Raw genomic sequence first — 23,285 nt, forward strand, 5'->3', positions numbered from 1 at the left:
TTTATTGAGGAAAAAATACTTCATTAGAGTTTAATTTACAGCAAGCTCAAGAGTGGAGGCTTAATGATGGCCTATTAGAAAACAGTTGCTCGAAGGGCGGCATCTCATTTGTGCCTGCGTTCATTGCTGGTGCCATTCATCATGAGTTCCCAAAGTGGGGTGCTGGGCCAACAATAGGTCGTTAAAGGGGAAGCCAAAGGTCCCAAGCATCAGACATGTCACTGAGGTTACCTCTCAGACCGCATATGTAATCCTTTTGTGTAATATCTGTCAATAAATGTCCTCCAAACTGGGCTGCCCAGGGCAAAGTACTACTAAATAAAACGATGGAGCTCTAAGTTTAACTACATTGTTTACGAAGATAAATTAACCCTGGATAAAAGAGCCACACCAGCTGTGTGAGTGCGCCGCCACTCTGCGGCTCTCTGTCCCATCAACTTCAGCTCCCTGCTGGTTTCAAACCAGTCAGCCACGGTGGTCCCGGGCACGACGCGGACACGTCAGGGAGTCTCTTCTGGAGGAGTTTCACAGTCACAAATATGGGGACTCGCTGAAGACATAAACGTGCTTCGTCGGCAGGATCCCGCTGGAGTAACCCGAGAGGTAAATAGTCAGCGATGTGATGATTTCAACCCGCTTGATAGCTGTTTATTTCTGACAGGAACGTTAACCATCAGCTAACGTTAGCTAGCCTGGAAACTGGCTAACATACGTTAGCTACGGTGGATTCATTTAACCCGGAGACATAGCTACGGGGAATTCATTCATCACGTAACGTTAACACATTTACGTGACCGCTTTTCATTAAAATCCGTTGACCTGCCGTTAGCCGCGGCTAACCGTCCTAACCGTTTCTCTCCGTTTGCTATTAACTGTAAACCCACGATAACATTGACGCTAAAGCTAGCTGCTAGCTGAGCCTCGTCTCCATTCATTTTTTTTCCTGTCGACATTTTCTGCCCAACCGTTTATGATTTAGATATCCACGAATGTCAAGCATTGCACTACACAGTTAACAAAATTTCAAATTCCGTTTTTTGGTTTCTGTTTAAATATATTTCCGTGTTTTCCATTCATCTGACGTTACAACGCTTGTGTTAACGTTGCTGGTGACATTTCAATCGAGCACTATGGCAGCTTTAATCTCCGAACTTAGCATTTTTTTAAGCCGCAAACAACTGTGCGAAATGCAGCTGGCTTGTGTGTTGCGTTAATTCACGTTTTGTAGTTGGTTAACTGCTCACGTTCCTACGTGGTGTTGTCTTGAAAGCAGTGTTGCCACCTCACCAAATACACCACCTGCCTGTGGCTGGTTGCGTTTAAAAAACAATTAACAAAAACCTCTGTATTTTTCAAATAGATGTGTAATATGAAATAGTCCAACACTGACACTGTCCCTTAGTTATGGACGTTCAAATGTCTGTCACTACCAAGGTAACCTTACAAAAACTAAATACTTTGAATCAGTTTGATAGCTATATAATGACAGCAGTACATTTGATCTCTTTTGCACTCTTTTATATTATGTTTACAAGCTAAAACGTAGGCAGTCAACAGCCTTGTATGTTTCCTGACTGTTCAGTTCTTGTTTAAGCTGTTTACACTGAGAGGTGTTTAATTCATGGTCCTTTTGTAGGCTGTAATTTGTGGAGATGTTACACCTTGCTGTGTTATGTAGACTAAAACATTAGTATTTAAAACACTTGCCAGTAAAACGCATTACACCACCAACTACAGCCTACACAATTACCAGCAAAGATTGAACAAATTGCAGTTTACCAAACATGAAAAGCATTTGTCTCCTCTTTTTCTACGTTTACTGCAGCTAAAGAAGATTTGAGGAAGTAATGGATTTGTTGTACCTTCACCTAAAAGTAAAAAAACAAGCACTGTAAAGTGCTTTTTGGCTTTTTCTTTCTGACTATTACTCTGTAACCTCCATCCAAAAAGCTTTGTTTTTCTAGCACTGCATGATGTGTAAACACAAAAGCCTGTCTGTTTGGGGTTGTTGTTGTTGTTATGGTTTATGTTACACACGTAACAAGTGTAACTTAATACTTGAGAGTGTAACATGAACCGTGTGTTGTCTGGTTGGCCTGCTCAGTCACAGGACTGATTCTTTTGTCACATCGTTGAAGCAAATGTGCACTTGACCAAAATGTTGTTGTGAAAGTAACTCGGACCATAATACTCAGATGCCTGGTCTTGTAATTCTTAAATGTACGAAGGCAAGGGTTTCTACACTTATGGGTTATTTGGTGAGGGTTCTCTCTAAATGGAAAGTATTTGTCTTTTTGCTCATGGCTCTTCTCAAGTATTCAAACACAGAACCGATCCTAGCAGGGGGAGGATGAACCAGCAGCCTTTCACCCAGTAGGCCCGTGTGTTTGGTTTGATGGTGTTTACAAAAGGTTTAGCAGATGGGACAGTGGGGATGAGGCCATTTTTGGAAGAGCCTCATGCATTATGTTCATCTTAGCATTCGTTTAGAAGATAAACCAGGCAGGCAGACGCTGGAAGACGGACCAGCGACAACCTCCTGTTGTCAAAAAACATGTTTGAATTCATCATTGTGTGGACTACATCTCATGAGCGTACCCATTCCATATGTAATAAATATCGATACGATTTGAAATAGCACGTGGGCTAATTTCAGCAAGCTATATTGATATTTAATCTAGACTATTCCCCACAGAGATTATCCCTTTGCTATTTACAGAACTTTCACCTGTTCACTTTTGCGATCACGTGTTTGGGGTCTAAAAGTTCAAGGGTAATGAGCGACAGAACAGCAACAAGTTGAAGTCCAATGGATCCATTGGTTGGTTGACTCCTGCAGCCAATCTGTCATTTGATTAGTCACGCACAATAACAAGCACGCGCAGCAACGATCGCACCGTACATGTGACTGACTGTGCAAGAACGTCACGCTGCAGAGGACTGCCCCCCCCCCCCCCCGAGCGTGTACCCTTATCAGGGAAAAACATTGAGTAGCCGTTCACAGGAATCCGCTATCCCTTATCAGCATTACACCGCCATCTTAAAGAGGCCGTCCCATTGGCTGAGCCCTTTGTGTCCTGTCAGCAGACTGGATCGAGCAGATCCTGCAAAGAATAGCCCAGATGAAGGATGGCAAAGTTTACGACAGCCTTGCGCAATCGCCTCAGATAGCGGTGTACTGGTATTTACCCTCGTGAAGGGTTTGTTCCAACGTGATTAGGTGGGCCACATTTGAGATCGGATTCAGGATGGCAGCAATGCACCATCATCATAATCCGCGGGAGGAAAACATTGGTCCTAGTGGAGTGTCCTGAGGCAGGTCAAGTAAGAGCTGGTGCTCTACTGACTGTGATGAAGAGACAGAGATCCTGGGGGGACAGGGAGCTCCTGGGAGGCAACACAGACAACAACACAGACACCAGTGAACAGGAGGAGTCCTCTCTCAAGTTGTCTTGGTCCCTGGTGAGTCAGCGCCGACAGCCTTCGCCTGATGCAGGAGGGCCTTCTATACTGTTAGACATCCTGTTCTGTATTGTTTGGTTTGGCAGGTTACTTGGATTTATTGGCTTATCATTGTGACCAAGCCTCGTGGCTTGATACCTGACAGGTATTGTTTCAGGGCTACATTCATGACTGCTTTTCTTCTGGACTATGAAAGAAGAGGGTGGGACACTGGTGAAGTGTTTGTATTTAAGATGGTCTCATGGCTGGGTCATGAAGTCTGCATTTTTGCTTTTAATGAAGAATATTCACCCTTACGTAATGACTATTTTATAGATATTTAGGGCCTTGTTGTTATGACAAACTTCAGTCGAGAGGACAGGAGCACCTACAATGTAACTTTCTGTGGTGTCAAAATTAAAGTGAAAGTTAATCACAAGACTGTTTTGGGTTTTCAGAAATACAGAAAATCCAGATAAGGAAAAAAACAACATGTAAATAATTGACGATTAGCCTGCCACATGTGAACCTTTTACCCCTGACAGTGGCACAGTGACATTATGTTGCAGCTGAGGTGTGTTGCTTTTTTATGCTCCCTGGTCCCTCTGAGATTAAAGGCTTCATCTGTGTATTACAGTTTTCATCTACTAAATCGATGCCTTTTGAGTAACTTTGTGTGTATCAGCGTTGATCACCATAACACAAGTACACCAAAGGGGAACAAGGTAGCCATACACGTTTGACTACTATGCCATTTGAATACTACGTACATATAAAACTGAAGATGGTAGTAATTACACTGCCTTTGTTTAAGTGATGTGATTCATATTTCGATACAAATAATGACATCAGCTGTAATCGTGGAGTTGTTGTTTGTTATTGTTTATTTTAGGTGTCTTTTGACAGATTAAAACCTTTTCCACATTTTAAAAATGTTCCACTGAACGGCTTGTTGTGATTTCAGTTTTCGGGATCATTCAGAATAACACATTGAAGGCATTCGAAGGAACCATGTGTCTGGTTGTATAAAGTCCAGCTTTACAATAACACTTGTGTTTAGTTTAGAACTTTGTTCTGCCATACAAGCAGTCGTAGTAAAATAAACTTTAAAAAGATTTTTCCAAAGGTTTGTTTACTGTCTTATAATTGTGACTGGTTACTTTCCTTCAGATTGTAGTTGCACGTTATCTTCCAGAAGAGTGTCATTGTAGTGAACGTCAACAAAGAGCGTCAGCTCAGGCATACGTGTTTTTCCATCCACTGTGTCTACAAATGTGGAGCGGAGTTCTGTGAGATGATTGAGAGCTTTCTGTTGCTGACAGGCCTCATGTCAACCCCTCTACAACCCTTTGAACTGTCAGCTTACAGTGGTTGCTGTTTGATTTGATGCTGATTACTTGCTTGTGTGTGGTTAGACATGTGTGAATTATTCTGAGTAACCCGCATGTTAGTATTTTATTGCTATTGCTATCTATTCATTAGCTTACTCACCATGCCAGTTTCCCATATATTCCACGATGCCACCCTTGCACAAATGTCCCTATTATCTACCCCCCCCCCCCCCCCCCCCAGGGCTAGACTCTGAACAAAAGGCCAGTGTGACATGGGAACGTTTCATGTTGCATAAACCCAATGAAGTCAACAGAGTGTTGATGTTTACCAGCTGAACTAGACCCTGACCTGAACAAACCAGAAATCCTGTTTGCTAGGTTAATGGTCATATGCACTCTGTTGCACACAGTGCACAGAAAGGATTGCAAATAATCTAGTTCAGTAATGAGGCCACGAGAAGGCTGGAAAGTTTGTGTGATGAACTGAGGCCCGTGTGGAATTTTCTCTTTGATTTAGCAGCTTCAACTTGTTAAATAGTTTACAATCTTAGAAACCGCTTCTCCCGAGCAACAAAAACTGCTTTGAGTAGATCTGCAGGGTCAATCCTAGTCCGTCTAATTATAGCCATAGAACTACGGCTTTTAGTAGTTCTATGGCTTGAAAACAGGAAGTCAGCTGCTTCCATTGCAGACGGGCACTGTGAACTCTGTGTGAGGTTGTCTCTTCATTGTTTCAGCCCCCCCTCTCTGATGTTGTTCATGTGGGACAGCGGCCAGTGACGGGGTAACAGTGGCACTCTGGCAGTCTGTATGCAGGTCAGGAGATAACAGACACCACAGGGCATGCAGAGAGGGATCTGAGGAATAATATCAAAAGACAAATGGGATCGTCCCACTGTCCAGAAGAAGATGCTTAAAAGAAGAGACAACAGGGGATAGACTGAGAACGTGCTCAGTCAAGTGGAAACTTATTCGATTTCACAACTTGTATGAGCCAAAACTGTCTCCTCCTCTGAACTCTTGCTGAACAGTACTTCCTCATCCTGTGTTTTTTTTCCCCCCTAACTCAGCTAATATTTTGTACTTTCCCCCCCCATCCAGGCAAACACCATGAACTACGTGGGCCAGCTGGCAGGTCAGGTGCTGGTAACCGTGAAAGAACTGTACAAGGGCATTAATCAGGCCACGTTGTCGGGCTGTATTGATGTGGTGGTGGTCCGCCAGAGAGACGGCACCTACCAGTGCTCACCATTCCATGTGCGCTTTGGCAAGCTGGGTGTACTGCGCTCCAAGGAGAAAGTGGTAAGTCTGAAAAAAGTGTTTTTGTGTACTTACTGTCATGTGGAAGTCATGTAATTATTAAAATGCTCCATATCAAGACACGTACAAGCTTATGAATCTACATAAGGAAACAATTGAGAGGATGAGTGTGAAAGAAAGTGTGTGTGTGCCAACTACAGATGTTTTGTTTCCCTTTTGAAGAACACTTTAATTAAGCTGTATGACAATTCGATCTTTAAGATAACTTATATACAGTAAGTGTGTTTATTAATGGTTATGTCCAAACTAAGCCAGATTACTTAAAGCTTTTCTTAAAACGGACTCTTAATTTAGGCTAAATCCACACTAAAACATATTTGTTTTCAAACCCCATAATACAGAGACTTCTAAAAACGCTCCTGACCCTGTTGTAGTTTGAAAACTCTGGGATTACGTTTTAGTCTGGGCGGGTGGAAATTGATACTTTATGATGAGGCAGAGACCCAAGTTAGCTTCTTTCTCTTTTTTTCCCCAGATGTTTTTGGTGTTTTTTTTTTTCCTTTTTATGAGTGCTGTGTCTTATCAGTCATGACGTGTCCTCCCTTGATTTATTGCGCCTCTATCAGGTCAACCTTTTCTGTAAGAAAACAAACAAAATCAACCTTGATTCAACATGGAAAACGAATTACAGGAATTGCATTGCTGACCTTGTTGTTTTGCAAAGACTCCCAATCTATGTTTGCTGCAGCTTTGACCGCCTTTCAGCAACAGTTCCATCAAGCAAAGAAGCAAAAATCTCTGATTTAAATTTTCTCCATAGTATTCTTTTTGCAACCGAGCATATGAATGGAATGGTCATGTGATATGCGTTCTCAGGCGTGTTAGTATGGACCAAGATTATTTACGATGCTGAAGGCTGTACGGTAAACGTTAGCCTTCCTTTCAACACAATTGGATGGGTCTGGCTACTTTACGATATATATTTGAGCAAAGCAATCAAAAACTGTAAACAATCTCTCTGAGTGATTCTGCTGTGTAATATTGCACTAAACAGGATGATGGCACGCTTTATCATTGTTATTGGTGACCTAAAAGCACCTGTTTGTGTATTCTGGGCCATTAACATTTGTCTTTGAGCAAACTAGACTTAATGCAAGTTCTTCTTCCTTTTTGAATGTTTAAATGGAAAGGGATCGATGGTTTGGGTTGTCCGTATGCCTCGCTGAATATAGATTGCCTCATTTACCAGTCGGGTTACCCATTCGCATGTCGAGGGGCTTCTGCAGCGATTAATAGCCCTCAATTTATCATCTTTGAACCATTCGGGGAAGTGTTTGGTTCTGTTTGCAGAACACAGATGGGATGTTCTGGGCTTTTCTCCTGCCTTGATAGTATATTTGCCTAGCTTGGAAATAAGATCCAATTAGTCATGGTTCAGGAACAACAGTACTTGTTTAGTCTCAATTCTCACCTGAGAAAAGGACATTTTGGCCTACTTGATGGTTGGGAGAGCAAGTTCAGCCTGTTGTTGATGTTGTAAGTTAATGTAGAGCTAAATATCTGCTCAGAGATCTGTAACCTGCTTTAGTCTCAGTCAACACAACCTTTCTTGTGTGCAAAATATAAGTTACTTGAGTTTATCGTTTTGTATAACCATTCTGAATAATCCTATTCAGTTAGTGTTTAGTAATGGCTAAAATAAGACGGGAATTATAATTGCGTGTGTGTTTTCCCACCGCATCACTATCAATGGTGAACTTGTCCATGACTTCTATTCTTAGAACAGTAAATGATGCACTCTGACTCAAAAAAGGCTTATTTACTTGCTTGAGGATCAGAGTGGGAGATGATTTTTGGGGGATTGATGCTGTCTAACCACCGACCCAGAATGCTGATGGGCTTGGATAGGGTTTCTATGGCAACAGCTCTACAACTTGAATGCGTGGGAGGAAACGTGAAGAAGAAGGCCTCAACATGAAGGGCTGTTGTGTAAGAAACAGTTATGCATGTGTCCCTGAGACCACTTATCAGATCATTTAGAGCTGCTGCTACAAAAGTGTGTGTGTGTGTGTGTGTGTGTGTGTGTGTGTGTGTGTGTGTGTGTGTGTGTGTGTGTGTGTGTGTGTGTGTGTGTGTGTGTGTGTGTGTGTGTGTGTGTGTGTGTGTGTGTGTGTGTGTGTGTGTGTGCGCGTGTGATATGAATGATTATTCAGATTTGTTTCTCAAAACTTCAGAGTGAGAATAAAACTGTAGTTTCCGGCCAAATCCTAATACATTTTTGGCTATTGATGTAGTGTCTGTGCCCATAAACTAGTACCTCTGGTTGCCAATGTTTTTTTCTAAGTACTTTCTGATTCTTAAAACATTTGGAATATTAACAAAATAAGTCAGTTATGCATAAGTAGTTCTTATTTTCTTCTGGTCAGAAGTTAAGATGAACTTCAAAAGTTACTTCAGGTTGTTCTGTCAGAGAGAAACAACCCAATTATATGTCCTAATTTTGAACATCTGCCGGCAGCCATTGCCTTTAGTAATTCCAGTAATCCAGCATGGTGTTTGTAAATCCACAACTCGGCCAAGTGAATGTAACCGGCTGTGAGAGGTTGAAGAGGAATCTCATTTATTCTGGCTCATTATTAATTGGTTATTGAAATTCCCAGCCATCACTCAGCATACATGAATTGCCCTTAGCAAGACTGAGGGGTTGAAATTACATCGTGAGGCTGCTGAGACACCACACCGGCAGGAAAGGAAAAGCTGCAACATGACGGTTTGCAATAGAAAGGGGGGGGGGGGGGGGGGGGGGGTGGTGGTGGTGGTGGTGGTGGTGTTGGAATAGACGATGTTGGTGTCCATTTAGTTGATAAATGAATATTGATGATTTGGTTTCAGGTTGTCAGACTGGGCTGGGCACTTGTGAGTCAAATTCTGCCTCCTCTGTAGTTTCTACCAGACGTGATCTGGTTTTTGCTTTTCTGGTGTCGAGTTTCTGAATAGCCTCAGGTCCGCTGGGGGTTTGCCTGTCTGGCAAACGTGAATGTCCCTGCTCTATTGGCAGGGTTGACTGAATGCAAGCCCAGAGGACCCATACAGTTATTAAGTTTTGTAAAGCCCCGGGAGAAAGATGAGGCTGTAAGTAGCTAAAGTGTGGCCTGACATGTCATTTTGAAAGTATAATAAAACCCCAATTGTTAGCAATTAAAATGACATAATCAGATCTAGATGGATGCATACATGCTGATTATAGACATCAGGCAAACACCATTTTCAGTGTCCTCTATATTATTTTGATTTCCGAATAAAACGTATCATTATATTGCTTTGATCTTCTGCCAAACTCTTCCAGATTGACATTGAAGTGAATGGAGAGCCAGTAGAGCTGCACATGAAGCTTGGTGACAATGGAGAGGCCTTTTTTGTTCAGGAGGCGGAGCAGCTTAATGTGAGTACCTGACTATCTACAGATCAATGAGATTACATTGAAATAACAATACTGCTGCAGGTTAATTATAACACTAACTTTAATTTAGATTGGTTTGTACTGTGTAAAGCATAGCAGCTAAAGTTGAGTGAGATGTTGAATGCACTGCAAATAGTTTTTCTATCATACATCGACTACAGCATCTGTACATGTTTCTGATTTGTTGTTGTTGCATTATTCAATGGAAATGTTAATTCTCTTAAGGATGATCATATCAGATTCAGCGTGGTTCTGTACACACTACTCAAGAAAGACGGTGACTCAGAGTAGGGAAATGTTTGTGTGAGATAATATTTACTCTAATGTAGTTACTGTATTTGACAGGTGACCTATTGCTCAAGCTTTTTAAACTCTCATTGTGAAAACTAAGCAGTGAGAACAACCCTGTTCTTGTGGAATTCAAACATAGGCTAGGAACAGACACTATGAATCAGCAATGCTCTTTTGGTTTGCACTTGTTTCTTAAGCCTCAAGCTTCTCCTGATTCTCTTTAATGCTTTTTGCAGATTGTCCCCGCCCACCTGGCCACCTCCCCAATCCCCACCGAGAGTCACCTGTTCTGGATGTCCGAGGTTGAGCACAGGGCACTAAAAGATCTGGAGGATGACCCCGCCGACCCAGAGGACCCACCCGAGCCTCCTGCTCCGAGCACCGGGGCCACAAAAAAGAAGAAGAAACGGAGGAAGAAGCACAAAGGGGACCCTCGAAGAGAGGAGCTGACCCCGCCAATGTCCGTCACTACTGGTAATGCTATTGCTGCTAACGCACCTGCTGCTACGACTGCTGCTATGTCCAGCTCTGGGCAGAATGAAGAGATCTTTGAGATGGACATGACCTCTGATGAGGAAGCTGCACCACATGTCTCCAGGTAGGTTCAGGGTCAACGCTCACTGTTTGTAGCAGAGATCTGTTTAAATAGAGAGGAGTTAGTTATTGTATATCTGTTTCACCCTGTACTTAGGTCGCCCTCCGTAACCACAATGCGGGACATTGATCCCAAATTACCTGCAGCCAGACACAACCTTGATGGATATCCACTGTCGGATGGGGACTGGCCGTCAAATGACAGGTATGTATCGACAAGAACACGGAGCCATCAGCAAAAATGTTCCAGAGACGCATAAATAGACTCCATCTTATTGATTGTTTGTATTTGTTCTACTGTCCCTTTAGTCATGGCTTGTCTCAGGCCTTTTCCCCAAAGAGTGACTCTGAACTGATGGTCAGGCCCTCAGAGAGTTTGCTCAGAGCCGAGTCCCACATGCAGTGGACCTGGGGGGAGTTTCCAGAAACAACCCGGGTAAGCGCCTCGCTCCACTAATATTGAGGGGCAGATAGTTCTCAGTATACTCTCCTCTTAGTAACTTTTTTTTTCTCCCTGTTATCCAAAATTCAGATCACTAAAAAAGAGAGGCCAGAGCTTATAAAGACGGTGACCATCACCCCATCGGAGAGCACCCACTTCCGTGTAATCCTTAGCTCTGAGGCCATGGAGAACGAGCCTGAGATTGAAAGGGGAAATGGTGCCTCCTCCTCCTCAGTGTGTACCATTGTGAAGCCTGAGCCACGCACCCCTATGACCACTGTATCGCCTGTGATTCCTCTCGCATCGGTCGGCACCATAACCTCGGGGAGCCCTCTGACCCCCACAGAGCCCCTGGATGTCCTGCCTCCCAATGTGGCAACCTCCACCCCTTTCAACAGCCAACAGAGCGACTCCCCCTCTAAGAAGAAAGGTATGTTCGGCGGCCCCCTTTTTTCCATCGTCTCCTGGTTAGCTGCGATCGCACGTTAACCGATGAATGCTTCTGTCGTTGAATGAAGGTGTCCCAAAGCGGAGCCAGCATCAGGGTCCTGAGGATATCTACCTAGATGACCTGAATGTACTTGAACCTGATGTTGCTGCAAGATATTTTCCTAAGAGGTTAGATTATGAAAGAGGCACCTAATTGTGTCACTGCCTGACCTGTTTTTAATTAAAAATGGGAAGCTAAATGTGGTCTATTTTTAATACCAAATGAAGCATCGTGACGTGTTGTTCTCTTTTGTTGCTTCAGTGAGTCTGAGGCAGCGACGAAGCACTGGATGGACTCGGAGATGCACTCTGGTTCACAGTCTCCACAGTCGGTGGGCAGCGCAGCAGCTGACAGCGGGACAGAGTGTCTTTCTGACTCAGCGAGTGACCTCCCTGACGTCACTCTTTCTCTGTGTGGAGGCCTCACAGAAAATGCTGAAATATCCAAAGGTAACCTAGGATGGCTCTCATAAAAAATGTAGACGAATGTGCACTTAGGACTTTTATGCGGGACAGAAAGTTAACCTAAGCCAGGAGAGACGTGCTGAATTCGTTGTGTAACTACGAAGTTACCTGACTTTATTGGCCACATTAGAAGGCCTCCAATCCACTGTTGATGGAGGCTCTGTTCCATATAAAGTCAGATTGGTGTGTGTAACTGTGAAAATGCTTGTGCCCACATTGCCCTTTAAGGCTCAAAGTGTCGATCTGAATGGGTGTGAATCCCGACGGTACTTTCTCTCTTGTGTCTCATACACTCTTCAGCTGATGTGGCCAATGGAAGAGAAAAAAGTTCCCTGATCTCTCTGTGTGGCTTTAAGTACGATGATACGACTCACCACCACTGACCTTTCATCTACTGACTTTAATTAATGTTCCACCTCCCTTCTGTGTTTGCAGAAAGGTTCATGGAGCATATCATCACCTATCTTGAATTTGCGGAAAATCCAGCAATTATAGATAACCCCAACCTGGTAGTAAAGATAGGAAATAGGTAAGTAAGCCTTTTTTTTTTCTTTTCACACGTGAAATGAACAAGAGAGTGTGGTGAATATTATCTCTTAACTAATGCCTTTTTTCTTAGATATTATAATTGGACTCTTGCTGCACCTTTGATTTTAAGTCTACAAGCATTTCAGAAGAATTTACCAAAGGTAACTGATCCAGGTTTTCTGTTCTGTTTGTTGTGATTACATGTGGATCATTGTCATCTTTAACGAGCTCATCATTAACTGTTTATCCTAGGCTACAGAGGAGGCCTGGGTGAAGGAGAAAATGCCAAAGAAGTCCGGCCGCTGGTGGTTCTGGCGAAAAAGGGCAGATAGTACAATCAAGCAGGTGTGCACGTTATAAGTATTAAAGAAACACTTCAAATCTATCGGCTTCTTTCACGTCAATGTGTATGGTCTTTAGATTTTATATTTACTTTATATCTTGGGATATTTCCCCTTTTTACTCTTCCAGTCAGAGACTAAGCTTGAAACCAAGGAGGAGTGTCATCTGGAGGAGGGAGGACCCTCCATGTCTCAGGAGAAACTGCCCTTGCCGTAAGTGGTACCAAAGTTTATGAATACTCAGTCAAGTCAAGTGAGTTCAGTGACATGTCGAACTCTGAAATGACATTGTAAAAAAAAATCCAAAGCTTTATAAATCTGTTGTTTTTATGACAAGCTCGGCATGATCGCATTATATTGTTAGAGATTAAAGTCGACAAACAAAGGTGTTTTTGGCACAGTTACAAGTCAAGTTTAATTTTATGTATTTAATGAGCTTCGAATCTTATAGTTTAGAAGTTGCACAAAATAATCAAATAGGATCAATACATATGCAAGCATAGGTTTGCTAACAGTAACGTTAACCTGTATTTTACTCGCAGCTGAAGTCATTTAAATATATACAGCAAAAGATGACACTGATTCTTGTCATTTCCCTGTAGTCCTAAAGCAGGAGACTCGTCCAGTGATGAAGAGGCCAAGGAAGTGAGCGCTGTGTCTTGTCAGGAGAGACTGCAGCCTGTAGATGTTCAGCACCACCCAGGCCAACCCACCTACAGGAAGTCACTACGCCTCTCCTCTGATCAGATAGTAAGTACAGTCTTTACACACGTGATTTCCTTCCTCAGTCATCTAGCCATCTTCTTGAAAGTATGGCATAGTACTGTTATAACATTATTAAACTGCACTTTTATTTGATGGTTACATATTCAAAAACAGCTGGCTGATTTTCAGAGTAGATAGCACTCTTAGATTTGTGCTTTAATTGTTTTTTGCTGTAGATTAGCGCTCCCTCTGCTGGCTTGCTATGACCTCCATAGTGTTAGTCCCACTTACAGTCTGTAGGGGGCGCTAAAGACCAGTATATGTTAATTTATACTGTGGCAAAAACAAATCATTCTGGAGAGTAATGCCTATGCTGTTGGAACACATGCCAGTGGATGATATTGCCGGTGCCTCCAGATGTTTTGATCGTCTTCCTTGTGTTACCAGGCCAGTCTGAAACTGAAGGAAGGACCTAATGATGTGACGTTTAGCATCACCACCCAGTACCAGGGCACATGCCGCTGCGAGGGCACAATCTACATGTGGAACTGGGACGACAAAGTCATTATATCTGACATTGATGGCACCATCACCAAGTACGTGACTCACAGCAACCGTCTTACAACTCCTTTGATCAGAGTGATGGTGCTGAACCTTTATGAGGCATTAATCTACTTTTATCTCACTACATAGCACGTGATTGTACACAAATACTAGACACGGATTTGTCACAAACCAGCTTTTAATGAAAGTAAGGAAAACAGTTCTACTTTCTTTTAACTATGCTGATTGTGGGCAGTACTGAACGACACAGTAAATCACTATGTTATTGTTACAACACGTAACATTGTCCAGGGCTCATGGGTTCTCCACCACTGCATGCCATTTTGTTTCCCTTAGGTTGCTTATAATATCAACTGCTTGTGTGTGCTCATTATATATACTCTTATAAATAAATTACATAAAAAAAAAAAATATATGCTCATCTTTGATCATGACCTGTAAGCGTCCGTATTGCAAGAAAGAAAGTCATTTGAGTTTTAGCAAGGCAGCCTCTGTAGAGGTGTTGTGTTATTTTTAGTCTCGTGTCTATAAATTGGCCACATACTGTGAAATATTTCTCCTTATTTGGTGACTAGTGTGATCACTGCAGATGGAGGCCTACAGGTGGGGGTTTTGTGAGGTGCTTATTCATAATCAGTGTTTTACCTACTGTAGAAGACGGCCAGCACACCCGCAGTTTGGAGAGCAGACGGGAGTACCATTGTAGCAAAGCAATCTACTGCTGTGGACGGGGACATCAGCAAAACTTATTTTAGGCACCATAAAAAACGTCCACCTAGATTTATCAATATCCGTTTAAGGGTGCGCTATACTTAAGAGTATTTCAATTGCTCTACCTAGTCATCAGATGTCTCTTTGCGACGGGGAACTGAAGCTATCCGTGCTTTCATCAAAGGCACCAGACTCTGTCGACAAAAACAGTGATTTTACCGCACAGAACACTGGAGTTGCTGATCTGCTGCAGCCTTGATTTTAGTTTTAAAGGGTCAGTTCGGCTTCATCTAAGTGAAATGGAAACTGCTGTCTGACAGCAAGACATAGCAGTGAAAATATTCTCAAAATAGATTATTCTTTAGGTGATTAAATATGTTTTGCTGCTGCCCCCGTTCACAGCAGTGCATTGTTTTGCTCCAACTCCATGTCTCTCCAAACTGGGGGCGTGCCGGAAGCCATCTGCTGCAGGTTAAACACCAGCTATGGATAAGTACCTCATACAAGCCCACTACAAAAACTCAAACTCTCCCTTTTTAAAGTTATTGTAGAACATTGGATAGATTGGATTATTGAAAGAAAGAAAGATGATGAATGAGTTTCACTTAATATTTAATTTCCCTTCTTAGACATTTTGTGCAGTTCTCTCTGCAACTTCATAGACACAGACTAATTCAAGTCCTTCTCAAATAGCAGATATTAAGTCCATAATCCATCTTTATTTATGTTAATCTTTTTAATTAGCTCAAAGCCAATCTGGGAACCCATCAGCTATCGGTCTGACGACGGATAAGCCTCTGGGTGCAAGGGGCTGTATTTCTAGGGATCTGGTGTAGCCAGCAGATAGACCTCATTTTAAACCAATAAAAAAAAAAGAAGCAAAATCATCGACAGAAAGGTAGCTGAACACAATCGGTCAATACTACTTGGAAAACAAACGGAAACCTGAATGTTTCTGATGCCCAAATCTTGTCCTGTTGCCTTCAGATTCTCCATGTGAATGCAGAATCAGTTTATTAGCTAATGGCTAGCTCCGTCTCTTTAGCCGCAAGTCTGCCTGACACCCTCTCTATGAATTCCATAGGTGGTCAACATCAAACAGGTCCACATTGACTGAAGCTTATTATCTCTGTGACCTTTTAGGCCAACCTGTGACATGTGATATTCTTTGAGCAACAGGGTGAAGAGCACACGGACTATAATGAGCTCATTTACATTTTAGTCTGTAAGCACGCAGCTATAAGATGTGGTGGAGACAGTTCCTGCCCAATGGGCTCGTAATCCTCATTAGTGGAGAACAGTCATGTTCTCTTTATGATGAACTGGTTGAGTAGTTAAGGTGTAAATGCATATATAGATGGATATATCTTCCTTAATGTCGCTAATATCCATATGTGTTTGTTTTAATATTTTAGGTCGGATGTGTTTGGACAGATCCTGCCACAGTTGGGGAAGGACTGGACCCACCAGGGCATTGCCAAGCTCTACCACTCAGTAGCTGAGTAAGTGCACAACAACACTGATTAATCACAGAGGAAGGCTGGATGGTCGGTCTGTGGTTAGCGCTGTCTGAGCTTGATTCCCAATAGTCTCTCTGTGGGGTTGATATTCTCTGGCAGTGTTTGCGTAGGGTGCTTTGAGGTTAATGACTCAGAAAGTTTGACTAAAACTTGTCGAAACTGTCAGTGTTCGACCACTTTTTCCATTGTAGGTTCCTTTTGTGATTTTCGATACTTTAATCTCGACCTGTCTTTGCTGCTTTAGTCATGCAAACAATAGAAATACTCTGTCAGGACATTAGTAGTTATAATAAATATAAGTAAACTTTTCATTGAATTGGCATAACTTCAGGACGGCAGTTGTTGGCTCTGTTGTTTGCAGCAAGAAGGCTTGTGTGTAGAGTTTGCTGGGTGAAATCAATGAATGGCAGCCCAACTGTATGGGAGTCAAACACAGGCTAAAGACTGGCTAACGGTACTTTGTTTGCAATGCTGCATTATTAATGTGAAATGGACCATAACCAGACACAACATGTTTTTACTTTTGTAGCTGTAGCTACACAAGTGAAGTGCTGTACATCTGAAGGTGTGTTTGCATTACTCTATGATCAGCTTGTCATCATTTATAAGCGTCTGAGGGATGATTTCATAGAAGCTATAGCCATAGACTGCACAGAGAGGAACATATTAGTGTATGACACAATCCCTCACTCATAACAGCTACATCATCACTGAAAACTTCCTGGAATATTATCTTTCGAAAAGACTGGGAACCCTGATGCAGGTTTACTTAATTATTAACAGCTAGGTATAAATGTGAGCCCCCCCCCCCCAAAGCAAAATTCCAGGAATATTCAAGGTGGAAACTTTCAGGAATGGGGAATTTATGGAAATTGACAGGAAATAACAGGAATATATGGAAATCCTGAAGTATAAGTGGGTATTGCTAATGGTTGGAATGCATGAAAACTGCATTGTGAAAGCATGTGATCTTATTAAAGTGCTATTTTTACTAATTGCTAATGATGGTGGTGATATTAAGCTGTATTTGAACCACTGTTAATGAGCACCGCTCTCTCCACTGGCAGGAACGGCTACAAGTTCCTGTACTGCTCAGCACGAGCTATCGGCATGGCGGACATGACGAGAGGTTACCTGCAGTGGGTCAATGACGGCGGCACCATTCTACCCCGAGGACCTCTCATGCTGTCTCCCAGCAGCCTCTTCTCTGCCTTCCACAGGTACAAGAACATACAATATAAATGTCTTCCAGTTTCAGTGTCATGAAGCCAATTACATCCTTAAAGTCATCACGTACATTAAATCTTCCTTATCACAAATCATCACTCCAATTTGAAACAATCTCTTATGTCTCCCCTCAAAGTATAATCCTTTTTGTCTGCAAACTTAATTTCACATTTAATATTTCTGTTTTTTTCCGACTCCAAATCCTCATTCATTATAATAAGCCTTTCGTATGCAGAGGTTGCTGAAGCTACACAAAACTCAAACTTGTGAGTTTCTAACTCAAAATGTTTCAATTGGTTAGTTAGTTAGTTGGTAGCTTTGCCATCAGCTACTAGAAATATATTCTGCATTCATCTCCTTACTGTCTCTTAACTTTAGTTTTTCATCTTTATTTCCTGGTTTCCACAGTTGAGAATTCCACAGCCCACTCACTGAGCTGTGGATGGATTATTTTAGGAGAACTAAACAAAGTGACGCTGAAATTTTTTTTTTTTTTCATTTATTCATTGCACAATTTAGCTGGTAATTGATGCAAACATTATTGACCTTGGTTAACAATATGAAGTACAGGATGCAACAATGATTTGCGATGTCAAGATAATTAAACAACTATTACTCTACACATATGGTTACATCTCCCACCCTCTGGCTTAAATACTGTGTGCACACAACATGCATGTTGTGTTTGCAAACAGAAGCGATGTTCGTGTTTATTGGCCTATAGAGCGCTGAATTGAGGTCCGCTCACAAGTGGTCACTCGAGATACATGTGGAGACGCAGTCCAATGCCATGTGTGAAGTGACATACTTAGAGATGATCGCCAAAGATGCATGGTAATGGCCGGTGTAAATGGGGCCATGGGTAATGTGTCACCAGTCTACAGCATGTGGATTTTTGTGCCATGTCTTTAAGTTGCGGATACTGTCTTTGCATTATTTACATGGTCCTCTTGATTTCATTTTATAGGAAGAAAAGCTGAATCTAATCTAAGGAGATAACAATACAGAAGAGAGAACGCTAACAACTCTCATTCAGAAGTGACCTGTGGTAAGGACATGCATATGTGTGTCGCTCTAATCAAACTGTCTGTTTGCTTCAGGGAGGTCATTGAGAAGAAACCGGAGATCTTCAAGATTGAATGCCTTACAGATATCAAGAACCTGTTCCAGCATAACAAGCAGCCATTCCACGCCGCCTTTGGGAATAGAGCTAATGTGAGTTAATGAATGTTTGAAGATGTCACACTCCCAGACATTAAAGCGCTTGCTTTCACATGTCGGGAGAGCTGTTTTTCCAGAAGTCGATGCAGACGTGATGTATTGCAAGTACAACATGAACCGTTGGCTGTCAATTAGCAGACGCAAACATATGAAATCAGGACTGGGCTGAACCTGAGCTGAGGTCACTGGCGAAGTTCGGTCCCATGTGACACCGTCTGTGGAAAAGAGCTCAAGCCGTGCACAGCATCCCATCTTCAGCTGCATAAACACCAACACCCAGATGAAGCACTGGGCCGGCCATCAAACCTCTGTCTGTCTCCAACGCTCGCCAAAGAAAAGAAAAACACAAAATAGCAAACACACAGTCTTGCACTCGCATCAAAATGTTCCATTTGGAAATATTGCCATTACGTGCATTAGGTGGAACACAAACAGGAAATGTGGTTAATGTTATTAAGGCTGTTATGTCAGTGTGTATTATGTATGAAAGCTACTTTCTGAAAATGGTATGATCTCAGATGGCTTTTAAATGCCCAGTGGCTCATTTTTCATCATATATAACTAAGTTTCAGTCTCATACTTTTAAGAAGATTTGCATTTAATGTATTTTTTAATGAATCATAATTGATTATTTGTCTCCATCCAGGATGTGTTTGCCTACAAGGAGGTGGGAGTTCCAGTATGTAGGATCTTCACAGTCAACCCCAAGGGAGAGCTGATCCAGGAGCAGACCAAAGGCAACAAGTCCTCGTAAGTCCATTAACTGACTGGTTCTGTCTGTGTCACTGTAGAGATCCCAATAGTAAGGATTAGACATTGGCACAGAAAGAAAAGGGTACCGAAAACATATCCCACCAAATGGGATATTTTATGAGAGAGAAATAAAAGCATAAAGCTTCCCTAATGGTTATGTTATTTTAACAGAGTTACAATTACTTTGTGTAATGTGAAAGTGGTCCATCGTAGTGATGAGCCCACAGAGATTTATCATGCAACTCTGCATAAACTCAGATTTATAGAGCTTTTTAGTGTCTTGCAACTCATTGTTTCCTTGTTTCCAGCAACAGAAGGCACCTTTCAGACCAAAACACCTCTGATTTACTGACTAGTTAGTGACTAGATGTTAAACATAGTGGAGCATTTAGCAGCTAAAGAGACGGATACTTGCCTCAGGAGTTGGTGGAGACCAAAACAGAGCTAAAAGTATATAAGTAAGTGTATATTGGACTTAAATTTATTGTCAGCTTTCCTGCATTACTGCATTTTTTTTTTCTTTGATTGCTAATGAGCCAGAAATACCTGTTAATATCATTGTTTAAGTCTTTATAAATATTTCTGTTCTCTGTCTGTCTGTCTGTCCCTACCTTTCTGTCTCTCTTTTCCTAACCTCGTGTGTTTCTCCACAGGTACAGCCGGCTCAGTGAGCTGGTGGAGCATGTGTTCCCTCTGTTGAGTAAAGAGCAGAACGAGGCCTTTGTCCTGCCGGAGTACAGCTCTTTCTGTTACTGGAGACAGCCCATACCAGACGTCGACCCCGAGGAGCTGGTCTGATCCAGCACGTATGGATACCCAGGTGCTCGTATACATGCAGCTGGACTGTGCACTTGAATGCATCTCCAGGAAACACATGGACTGAAACCCAAACTTTTGCTATATAGTACTTAAACATGCTCACACAGTAACAGGGTTATGACCATAGACACAAACAGTAATTACCCATTATCAAGATGAGTGGAAGTTATCTCCAGAACAATAAATCCTGATGAATTATCCCTAGAGACTATCACCGACTAAATGATCCTCCTCCCTCGTGCCTGTGAAGGCATCCTAACCCAACGAGCACTATGTAGTCCCCATCAAAGTACAGGGGTAAAGATCTGTGACTTCTAGCAAACTGGTTGGTCTGCATTTGCCATCAGGGACGCGACTGAAGCCCCATGCGAGGTATTAGCCCTTAGCACCAGAGTCTGAGCTGTGCACAAGGAAAAGACATTCTTTCACATTTCCTGAGCGCCATGAAGTAGTGAAATGAAACCTTCAAAGCTAAAAAGAAAAAAGAAAAAGACACACAGGGTAGGCAATCAACACTGGCCACGAGTCATATGCCGGTAATATTTAGCTGTGGCTGCTATGTTTGCCTACACACAGTTATCCAGTCCTGTTCTCAAACATGAAGTTCCATGAACCATACTCAGCAGGTTTAAGAAAGCTACTTAGGTGCTCAGCTTTGTTCCAGACTCTCGACTTTGGGTTGACTGACTGGTCATTAGTGCACTGTTGCTGGAACAGATTCCAGATTGCCAGAGAGAGCGTACGTTTTGTACCGAATGCGTCATGTTGGTATTAATATTCAAGGTTTGCCAACAAGTATGTGAAGATGCACATTTAGCTAATTTAGATGTGACTTAAAAACAAAATGAAGGAGCTTTGTGGTGTATCGTCTCGCTGTTATTTTAAATTTATTCTTCTGTTATACGAGCTCTGGCGAATCAAGTGTGTTTTGTTAACAATGCAGTCATTATTTATGATAATTGGTATGTTTAAGTTATTGATTTCTATCGTGATGCCTTTGCTTGTCTGAAAAAAGTAATCACCAATGCGATGTGGAAATACTTCCAATTGGTATTTTGTATGGGTGATCATACATTAACATGCACTTAACAGTAACTGGTAGGCCTTGTGCGATCTTATTTTTTATTTAATTTTTTTCAGATTTGTATCCCATTTTCACAACGATCTGTATTCCTTGTTTTACAGTGAAACTTTCACCATGCAAGGTACATACACATTCCTCAGCAAACCTAAAGTATTAAAATATGTGTAAATGTAAAAGGTAACGCTTGAGTTGGATCAATGAGCCGATCTAGAGAGAGGGCTTAAAAGAAGGATTCTTTTTTTTCTGTTAGGGAGGTCCTCTGCAGGATGACTACTGGAAGGTGTGCGTGTGCGTGTGCGTGTGCGTGTGCGTGTGCGTGTGTGCGTGTGTGTGTGTGTGTGTGCGCGCGTGTGCGCGTGTGCGTGTGTGCGCGCGCGCGCTTATGTTCCCTCAGTGGCTTTGCCAAGACTTATCCAACACACTTTGTCTAAGCTGCACCCACAGGTGCAACCCGGAACACCTCTCACCCACATGCACTTCACTGAAGGTCTCCATAGACAGTAGACCAGAGTATGCAATCAATGCAGGGTGGAGGAGTTCTAGTTTTTATTATGTGAGTGACCTTCTGACACCACAACAACGCAGCTATTCTGAAATATGTCAATAAAAGCAATTATTAAAAGTGTGTGTGTGTGTGTGTGTGTGTGTGTGTGTGTGTGTGTGTGTGTGTGTGTGTGTGTGTGTGTGTGTGTGTGTGTGTGTGTGTGTGTGTGTGTGTGTGTGTGTGTGTGTGTGTGTGTGTGTGTGAGAGAGAGAGAGTGAGAGAAAGGGAAAAGACTGATCCCGTGCCTCTGGTGAGGAGGAGCCAGAGGAAGAGCCATTGGGTCTTGTTTGGAGATAAACAGGAAATACTTGAGGAAGCTATTTGAAAGCGCTTCACTGGCATTATGTGTGTTGTGTCGTAGGAGAAGACTTGTGTGCCGTTCCACTGACATGGATCATACCTCCAGCACAAGTGTAACAGTGTCATGATAGTGTGTGCTATTGAGGATTTAAAAAATCGGACAAAAGTCGGACGGAGACTTGATAGACGAAAACCATTCAATACAAAAAAGCACAATTTACGATCATGGCTACGTCCAGATTGTCACTATTATTGTCATTATTTCGCTTTCACTCTGTAGCTCAGTTGTTTTTGTGATGATTTAAGATGCGTGTTTTGCGTTGATTTAATTTGCTTGTGCTCTTCAAAGTTTGGTGAAGTCAAATAGATATATATCTTTATGATTAACAAAATGAATTCCATTCTTTCTATGAAAGTAAAGCATCTCGTGTGGAAGAATCACACTTCATCCTCTATGATCGTGGGATACGTGGTATATATATATATATATATATATATATATATATATATATATATATATATATATATAAATATATAATATTGTTTGTTCTCGCTTAACTGCTGTGGAAAATGATCCAGTGTGTGTGCTGATCATCACATTCTTCTGTCTTCGATGCCTTATCGTTTTATTATTTCTTATGAAGCGTATGATCGTTTGTGGGTTTGTTCCATTCTTTTTTGGAGGTAATGCTTGCTATTTGATTGTGTCTGACCAACAGAAATACCTTACGTGTATGCTGTGTTTGATTTGTATAGAGATGTGGTTTAAAGTATGTTTAAAGAACAAAATAAGTTGTAAGAAGAAAAGAAAAATACAGGCCTAATGAAGCTAACAAAGTGTGGCTTGCGGTCATATTTGTATCGAATAAAGTTTCTAACTGAATACATTTGTGTGCTGCGCTTTTCTCCGTCTCCACTCTGAGTTAAGAAGTTCAACAGTAACCACAGGCTAGAGAAGTATCATACTTGAATAAAGTTAATACAGTTAAAATACCTCAGGTAATTCCACATTTTGTATTTGTTTTATTGAATCACGTAACCAAATAACAGCCCACTGAGTTACTGTTAAACTGTGAATATAAATCAGCAGTTCTCTCCTCTTTAAAGGTTAACAGAGGCTGAACTGAAGGCTAAATACTCTGCTGCTGTTTCTTACAGTTTGCTGCTCGAATATTTTAAGTCTCGGGAGTGAACT

At 41.9% G+C, this 23,285-nt stretch overlaps 1 protein-coding gene across 2 annotated transcripts; it reads left to right on the forward strand.

The window, feature by feature from the left end:
* The first annotated feature begins 456 nt into the window (after window positions 1-456).
* On the forward strand, window positions 457-22,973 carry lpin2 (lipin 2). 2 transcript variants are annotated; one of them, XM_068701560.1, is made up of 20 exons: window positions 457-603; window positions 5,874-6,074; window positions 9,379-9,474; window positions 10,020-10,381; window positions 10,475-10,582; window positions 10,687-10,813; window positions 10,910-11,249; window positions 11,338-11,437; window positions 11,571-11,758; window positions 12,209-12,302; window positions 12,393-12,462; window positions 12,554-12,646; window positions 12,773-12,855; window positions 13,245-13,392; window positions 13,795-13,943; window positions 16,038-16,124; window positions 17,210-17,362; window positions 18,470-18,584; window positions 19,237-19,340; window positions 19,997-22,973. In XM_068701560.1, the coding sequence occupies exons 2-20, from the start codon at window positions 5,883-5,885 to the stop codon at window positions 20,139-20,141; spliced, it is 2,754 nt and encodes a 917-aa protein (XP_068557661.1). In that variant the 5' UTR covers window positions 457-603; window positions 5,874-5,882; the 3' UTR covers window positions 20,142-22,973. The 2 variants fall into 2 exon arrangements, with proteins under 2 accessions (XP_068557661.1, XP_068557660.1); XM_068701559.1 differs by lacking the exon at window positions 457-603 and adding an exon at window positions 3,090-3,462.
* Window positions 22,974-23,285: the final 312 nt, after the last annotated feature.

The sequence above is a fragment of the Cebidichthys violaceus genome, unplaced genomic scaffold (genome assembly GCF_023349555.1).
Source record: "Cebidichthys violaceus isolate CVI_PGR_0920_01 unplaced genomic scaffold, fCebVio1.0.p SCAF_8, whole genome shotgun sequence".
Lineage (NCBI taxonomy): Eukaryota > Metazoa > Chordata > Actinopteri > Perciformes > Stichaeidae > Cebidichthys > Cebidichthys violaceus.